Source organism: Trichosurus vulpecula, chromosome 4, assembly GCF_011100635.1.
Source record: "Trichosurus vulpecula isolate mTriVul1 chromosome 4, mTriVul1.pri, whole genome shotgun sequence".
In the NCBI taxonomy this organism is placed as follows: domain Eukaryota; kingdom Metazoa; phylum Chordata; class Mammalia; order Diprotodontia; family Phalangeridae; genus Trichosurus; species Trichosurus vulpecula.
The window spans coordinates 208992073-209000242 of record NC_050576.1 but is presented as its reverse complement, the minus strand read 5'-3'; the positions used below and the strand labels follow the sequence as shown (position 1 = coordinate 209000242).

General features: G+C 39.8%; 1 protein-coding gene across 1 annotated transcript; it reads left to right on the top strand.

Moving 5' to 3' along the window:
• Positions 1-3676: 3676 nt before the first annotated feature.
• LOC118847872 (60S ribosomal protein L27a-like) lies at positions 3677-4188 on the top strand. The gene has a single exon (XM_036756543.1). It carries the CDS (start codon positions 3701-3703, stop codon positions 4145-4147), a length of 447 nt encoding a protein of 148 aa, XP_036612438.1. The 5' UTR covers positions 3677-3700; the 3' UTR covers positions 4148-4188.
• Positions 4189-8170: the final 3982 nt, after the last annotated feature.

Sequence of the window (8170 nt, the reverse complement as noted above, 5' to 3'; positions counted from 1 at the left end):
TTGACTTGTTTTTCATGGTTTTCTCGCATCATTCTTATTTCTCTTCCCAGTTTTTCCTCTACTTCTCTAACTTGTTTTTCCAAATCCTTTTTGAGCTCTTCCATGGCCTGAGACCAGTTCATGTTTTTCTTGGAGGCTTTTGATGTAGGCTCTTTGACTTTGTTGGCTTCTTCTGTCTGTATGTTTTGGTCTTCTTTGTCATCAAAGAAAGATTCCAAAGTCTGAGTTTGAGTCTGAGTCTGTTTTCGCTGCTTGACCATGTTCCCAGCCGACTTACTTGACCCTTGAGTTTTTTTGTTGGGATATGACTGCTTGTAGAGTAGAGAGTACTTTGTCCCAAGCTTCAGGGGCTGCGCTGTTGTTTTCAGAGCTATTTCTATGCAGTGAGCTCTGCTACAGCAGCACTCCTCCTCCCCCAAGTACTGCCATCCTGGACTGGACTCAGATCTTAAGCAGGCTCTGCACTCCTGCTCTGATCCGCCACTTAATTCCTCCCACCAGGTGGGCCTGGGGCCAGAAGCACCTGCAGCTGTAGTTCTGTAGCTGCATCACCCCTGCTGCCCCTGGGGCAGTGGCTGAACTGAGAACTCCTTTCACTCTGTCCCTGCAGCTTTTCCCACTAACCTTCTCTGTTGTCTTTGGTGTTTGTGGGTTGAGAAGTCTGGTAACTGCCACAGCTCACTGATTCAGGGTGCTAAGGCCTGTTCCACCCAGCTCCTGGTCTGGTTGGTCTGGGTGCAGCCCAGACTGGGCTCTGCTCCACTCTGCTCCCAGCTCCATGCAAGATAGACCTTACCCAGCAACCATCCAGGCTGTCCTGGGATAGAGCCCTGCTTAGCTCTGCTATTTCGTGGGTTCTGCAGTTCTAGAATTTGTTCAGAGCAATTTTTTATAGGTGTTTGGAGGGTCCTGGGTGAGAGCCCTAGGCAAGTCCCTGCTTTCTGGCAGCCATCTTGGTTCGGCCACTCCTCCCCCCCCCCCCCCCCCCCCCCCCCCGCCCAAGGACAATTAAAGTATCTCTGGAGTTCTACGTCACACTCATCAGATTAGCGAAGTTGACAGAAAAGGAAAATGATAAATACTGGAGGAGCTATGCAAAACTAACACATTAATGCATTGTTAGTGAAGTTTGAATTGGTCCAGCCCTTCTGGAAAACAATTTAGAACTATGACCCCAAAGTTATTAACATGTGCATACCTTTTGACCCAACAATACTACTAATAGGCCTATATAGCCCAAAAAAGATGCCCAGAGTGGGTCCACAAGTGATGACTTTTTGGAAAGTTTGTACTGTGTGGTGATGGATTCAGGATTCAGAATGAAACATATGTTTTTGGACATGGACAATGCAGCAATTTACTTTGCTTCATTACATATTTGTTACAAGGGTTTTGTTTTTCTTTTTCCCTAATGGGGAAAGGAATGGGCAGAGGATCAGTGCATATTAAATGAAGCATAAAATTTAAAAAAATTTAGAAGAAAGTTTTTTAAAAAAGGGAAAAGTCACTCAAGAAAAAAGTAAAGTGGCCACAATAGGTGGCACCATTCCTCTCCTCTCACTCTTTTCTTAGTGCCTTACAATCTGGCTTCCTAGCTAATCATTCTCTTGAAGCTGCTCTCTCCAAAGTTAGTCTTATTGAGTTGTTTTTCAGTCACGTCAGACCCTTTATAACCCAATGTGAGATTTTCTTGACAAAGGTACTGGAGTGGTTTGCCATTTCCTTTTCTAGCTCATTTTACTGGTGAGGAAACTGAGGCAACAGAGTTAAGTGGCTTGCCCAGGGTCATAGCTAATAAGTATCTGAGGCTAGATTTGAACTCAGGTCTTCCTGACTCCAAGCCTGGTGCTCTATCCACTCACTGTTCCACTTAGCTGCCCTGAAGTTACTAATGATCTCTTAGTTGCCAAATTCGATGCACTCTTTTCAATCCTCATTCTTCCTGATTTCTCTGTAGCCTTTGACACTGTTGGTCACTCCTTCCTTGATACTCTCTTCTCTCTAAGTTTTCAGGATGCCACTTTCTCCTGATTTTCTTCCTACCAAGCCGACAGTTCCTTCTTTGTCTCCTTTGCTGGGTCCTTCTCTAGACAATGCTCTCTAACTGTAGATGTCCTTCGGAGTTCCGTCCTGGGACCTCTTCTCTCTTTACGCTTCTTCATTTGATGACCTTATCAGCTCCCATGGATTTAAGTACAGTTTTTATGCCAACGATTCTCAAATCTGCCTATCTTTTCCCAATCTTTCTCTAACCTCCAATCTCATATCTCCACCTGCCTTTCAGACATCTTGAACTGGTCATCCAGTAGATGTCTTAAACTCAATGTCTAAAATAGAACACCTCTTTTGCCTCCAAACTGTCCCCACCTCATACTGTTTCCTGTTATTGTAGAGGGCAACATCATCCTTCCAGTCCTTCGGGCTCACAACCTAAGAATCATCCTGGATTGTGCACCATCTCTCACCCTACCTTCCCCACCCCATGGCCAAGCTGTTGCCAAGATCTCTTGCTTTCACCTTTTAAATATCTCTCAAATAAGCATTCCTCTCTTCTCTGACATTGCCACCACTCTAGTACAGGCCCTCATCACCTCACATCTGGATTATTGCAATAGCCTGTTAGTGGGTGTGCCTCTTTCAAGTCTCTCTCCATTCCAATTCATCCTCTATTCAGCCAATAAAGTGATTTTTCTAAAACAATCATGTTATTCCACCACCCCAATAAACTCCGGTAGTTTCCTATTGCCTTCAGGGGTAAATACAAATGCTCTATCATTCAAATATTTTCATACTTTCTAGACTTCTTACACCTTACTCCCCAATATGTACTCAGATCTGGTGACACTGGGCTCCTGGATATTCCATGAACAAGAAATTCCATCTCTAGGCTCCAGGAATTCTCTCTGGATATATGCCCCCATAGCTGGAATGTTCTCTTTCCCCCTATCTGAATACTGACCTCCCCGATTTTCTTTAAGTTCTGTCTAAATCCTACCTTCTACAAGAAGCCTTCCCAAACCATCTTAATTCTAGTGCCTTTCCTCTGTTAATTTATCCTATTAATTAATTTATAGCTTGCTTTGCATATATTTGTTTGCATGTCATCTTTCCCATTAGATTAGAAATGAGGCAAAAATAAAACAATTCAATTAGAAAAACAAAAAGTCAAGAATATTAAAGGAAATGATGAAAAAAGTATAAAGGAAGGAGATTTAGCAGTACCAGAACTTAAACTGTATTATAAGTAAGTAATTATCCAAACTATTTGGTACTGGCTACGAAACAGTAAGGCAGATCAATGAAAGGTAGACATAGAATTTACAGCAGCAAATAAATATAATAATCTTGTATTTTACAAGTGTAAAGACAAGATTTTGGAATAAGAATTCATTATTTGGTAAAAATTTTTGGGAAAACTAGAAAGTAGTATGGCAGAAACTGGGCATAGACCAAAGTCTTATGCCATTTACCACGATAAGGTCAAAATGGGTACATGACAAGAAAAGTAGAACATGGAACATATTTATCAGACTTATGGATAGGCAAACAATTTACAAGTAAATAAGAGAGAGAGTGCAAAGTTAGGTGTAAAATGGATAATTTTGGTTACATTAAGTTAAAAATGTTTTGTACACTCTCTTTGCTCTTCTCGCGACACTTGCGGCGCAGCTTCCTTTTCTCTTTTGCGGCGGCCTCCAGCATGCCTTCCCGACTAAGGAAGACGCAGAAGCTCCGCGGGCACGTCAGCCACGGCCACGGGCGCATCGGCAAGCACCGGAAGCACCCCGGAGGCCGCGGGAATGCAGGAGGGCTGCACCATCACCGAATCAACTTCGACAAATATCATCCAGGTTACTTTGGGAAAGTGGGTATGAGGCATTACCACTTGAAGAAGAACCAGAGCTACTGCCCAACTGTCAACCTTGATAAGCTGTGGACGCTAGTCAGTGAGCAGACCAGGATTAATGCTGCCAAAAACAAGGAGGGGCTTGCCCCTATCATTGATGTTGTACGGTCGGGCTATTACAAAGTTCTAGGAAAAGGGAAACTCCCCAAGCAGCCAGTCATCGTGAAGGCAAAGTTCTTCAGCAGAAGAGCAGAGGAAAAAATCAAGGGTGTTGGTGGAGCCTGTGTCCTTGTGGCATAAAAATCTAATGTTATCAAATAAAACAAATTCTTTATTAAAAAAAATGTTTTGTACAAATAAAACAAATGTAGCAAGATCAGAAGGAAAGCAGAAAATTGTTTTAAGAATGACTTTGAGTGAATAAGTTATTTCGAATATTATAAATACCCAAATTAACTGTAAAGGACATATGAAGAAAGATGCCATGTGGATCCAGAGAAAAAAATGATGAATAGAAGTATATATAGAATAATTTTACATCTCTTTCTATATAATGTATATATAGATATAGATATCTATTTGGGTCTAATGTTAGCCACCTCTAGAGTAGGGTTGGGGAGGAAGGGAAGAAAAAAAGAAACTTACATGATAATTTTGTTGTATATTTGAAAGGAATAGCAAGATGTACATAGTAGATTTGTAGTTTCATGTACAATTATCTTTTTTATTGTACTATGTTATAGAAAGGCTTCTCTTATCCCTTAAACTGGAAACAAAAATTTAAAAAATGAGGTCAAGTCCTGGCTATAATACTTAGTAACTGCGTAATCTTGGGAAAATCTTGAACAGCCCTGTGTGAGCCTCATTTCCTTAAAGTGTGGACAATAATATAGGGTCATATGACTTAGAATTGGATCCTTCCACTTATTAGGATGAAGGGCAGCATGGCATGATGGGTGGTAATAGGTTGTCCTTGAATCAGAAAGACTTGGGTTCAATTCCTACTAGCTATGAGACCATGGGAAAGTCATTTAGTCTCTCAGTGCCCCAAGCAACTTTCTTTTTTTGGGGGGGGAAGGGGGTTGTTTAATTTACTACTTATTTATTTTTAACATTCTTTTCTTTGTAAATTCTGAGTTTCAAATTCTCTCCCTCCCGCCTGCCTCCTCTACCCACTATGAAGACAGAATTCTATTAATTATACATGTGAAATCGTGCAAAACATATTTCCATGTTAGCTATATTGCAAAAAGTAAAAATAAAGTAAGAAAATCATACTTCAGTTTGCACTCAGAGTTCATCATTTCTCTCTCTGGAGATGAAAAACATTTTTTTATCATAAGTCCTTTGGAATTGCCTTGGATCACTGCATTGATCAAAGTAACCAAGTCTTTCACAATTGGTCATCCCTACAATATTGTTTTAACTATGTATAATGATCTCCTGGTTCTTCTCACTTCACTTTGCATCAGTTCATATAGGTCTTGCCATGTTTCTTCTGAAACCACCCCCCTCATCATTTCTTATAGCACAATAGTATGCCATCACAGGCATCATTTCTTCATATTTTATGAAAATCTTTAGCTTTTACTTGCCCAATTCTGATTTTTAAGGAATCATTTTCTTCAGTGAGCTTGTGTATTTCTTTTTCTATTTGGCCTATTCTGCTTTTTAAGGAGTTCTTTTCTTCAGTGAATTTTTGTGCCTCTATTACTATTTGGTCAATTTTATTTTTTTAAGGTGTTATTTTCTTCAGTATTTTTTTGTGCCTCATTTACCAAGCTGTTAATTCTCTTTTCATAATTTTCTTGTATCATTCTCATTTCTTTTCCCATTTCCTCCTCTACCATTCTTATCTCTTTCTTTATGTCTCCCAGGAATTCTTGTTGGGATTGGGTCCAATTAGCATTTTTCTTTGAGGCTTTGATTGTAGCTGTTTTCATGTTATTGTTTTCTTTTGAGTTTGTGTCTTGGTCTTTCCTGCCACTATGGTAGATTTTTATGGTTAAGTTATTTTTTGTAGGTTCTTCATTTTTCCAATCTATTTCTTGACTTTGGAGTTTATGTTAAAGTTGTGCTCTTCTCACCCGGGAATGGCGAGGCACTGTCCCAAACTAAAGGGGTTTTTTGTACTGCTATTTTTAGAGCTGGCCTTGGGGGTTTTCAAGTTTTTGCTGTTTCTAAGGTGCTGTAATCTGAAGAGAGGTGTGATCATTGCTCTCCTGCTCTGTGCTCTGGCCTTTATTCAGGAAGGACCTTGTTGCCCACAAATGCTAGTGCTCCTCTATGTCCTAGAACTGTGACCCAGAACTGCATTTGGGCAACAGACTTGCCAATCAACACCAGCTGCACCCAGTGTCAACAAATGGTCCCCTGTAATCTCTTTATGATTGATTGTCTGACTCCTTTACCATCATCTCTGGCCTGAGAGCTCCCAAAACTGTTAGCTCTGCTGTTGCAGCTGCCTCCAAGGTCTGCTGCTGTTGCTGGTGCTCCTTGCTGCCATGTATGCTCTTGGCTGGCTCCCATCCGTGTGTTACAGACCTTTCTCGCTGACCTTCTAAGTTGTTTTAGTTTGGAAAAATGTCTTGGACTGTGCTGGTCCAAAATTTTATTTGAGGAGTTATTTTAAAGTTGTTTGGAAGGGAATGTTGTAAGGATTTAGCTGGGCTGCTGTTTCTTCTTAATCATCTCCCAAACAACTTTCTATGATTATAGATTCAATTGCTGTAGGAGGAGGTAGGGTTGTTTGACTGTGGAAGAGTTTATCCCAATAGAACCTGAAGAAGGAAGCTTGAGAACACTGGATGGATTTTGAATGAGGTAGTGAATATAAGCTTGAAAGCCATAGGAAAATTATTCTTGATAATGATTGAAGAGGGGTTTTGACATCTGTGGTCCAGTTTTGTGAAGGTATTAATGATGCTCAAGGGACAGTCAAAGCTTGTCCCTTATGAGGCACCATGATGGTGATGCCAGTTGACCTGGTCCTTGCAAGCTGTTTAGCTTTCTCAAAGGAGCTTCAAGATTGGAAAGGGAGGAAAGTAAAGTAAATAATAATAAAGTCCAAAGATATGTTATTTTACAAGTTGTTAGTGTGTGGCAACTATGTGCCATCCAATAGTGCATCATTATTCTAAGCACATGAATATATATATATATATATATATATATTACTATTTAATATATTTTATTTTTCCCCAATTACACATTAAAACAATTTTTTAACTTTTGGTTTTTTTTAAAGTTTTGAGTTCCAAATTCTATCCTTCCTTCCTTTTTCCCCTCCTGACATAGTAAGCAATCAGATATAGGTTATACATGTGCCATCATGCATAATCATGTGCAACCAGGTAAAACATTTCCATATTAGTCATTTTGTATAAGAAGACTTGAATAAAAGAAAAAGAATGAAATATAGAAAGTGAAAATAGCATGCTTCAGTCTGCATTCAAAGAATATCAGTTCTTCTGGAGGTGGGTAGTAGTATGCTTCTTCATCAGTCCTTTGGGATTGTCTTGGATCATCATACTGCTGAGAATAGCTAAGCCATTCACAATTCTTCATTGTATAATATTGCTGTTACTGTGTACAGTGTTCTCCTAGTTCTGTTCACTTCACTTTGCATCAGTTCGTGTAAGTCTTTCTAGGTTTTTCTGAAATCATCCTGCTTGTCATTTCTTATAGCACAATAATATTCCATTATAATCATATACCACAGCTTGTTTAGCCATTCCCCAATTGATGGTCATCCCTTTGATTTTTAATTCTTAGCCACAACAAAAGGAGCTGCTATAAATATTTTTGTACAAATAGGTACTTTTTCCTTCTTTTATGTCTTTGGGATACAGATTTAGCAGTGATATTGCTGGATTAAAGGGTATGCACAATTTTATAGCTCTTTGGGCAAAGTTCCAAATTAAGCACATGAATATTAATAGAATTTCTCCATATTGTGGCAGATGTAGGGCCCCCAGATGATATGGTGTAATGTTAATGGAATAGGAAGATCTAACCACATGTGTTCAGTCATGATGTTTGCTGCTTTGAACTCGAGCTCACAACTGAGTTATGTGGAGCCTATTGGTGGAGGAACTTGCTTAAAGGGAAAACTTGCTTATGGGGAGGCTTGCTTGCTTGAAGGCTTTCAAACTTTTTGGTAATTAGGCACTGAAGCATGAGGGTTGTGATACCTTCTGGTTGCATATATATTCTAAGGTTAGTATTTTGCTTCCGGGCTCACTCATTTGAAGAATGTTTGTGAGATTTGGTGGGACAAGACTCTAGGTAACTGTTAAGGAGCCCCCCAGCTTTGAAAACCTA

Excerpts from the sequence above, each read along its gene's own strand:
- LOC118847872 (XM_036756543.1), top strand. The coding sequence starts at position 3,701 with ATGCCTTCCCGACTAAGGAAGACGCAGAAGCTCCGCGGGCACGTCAGC.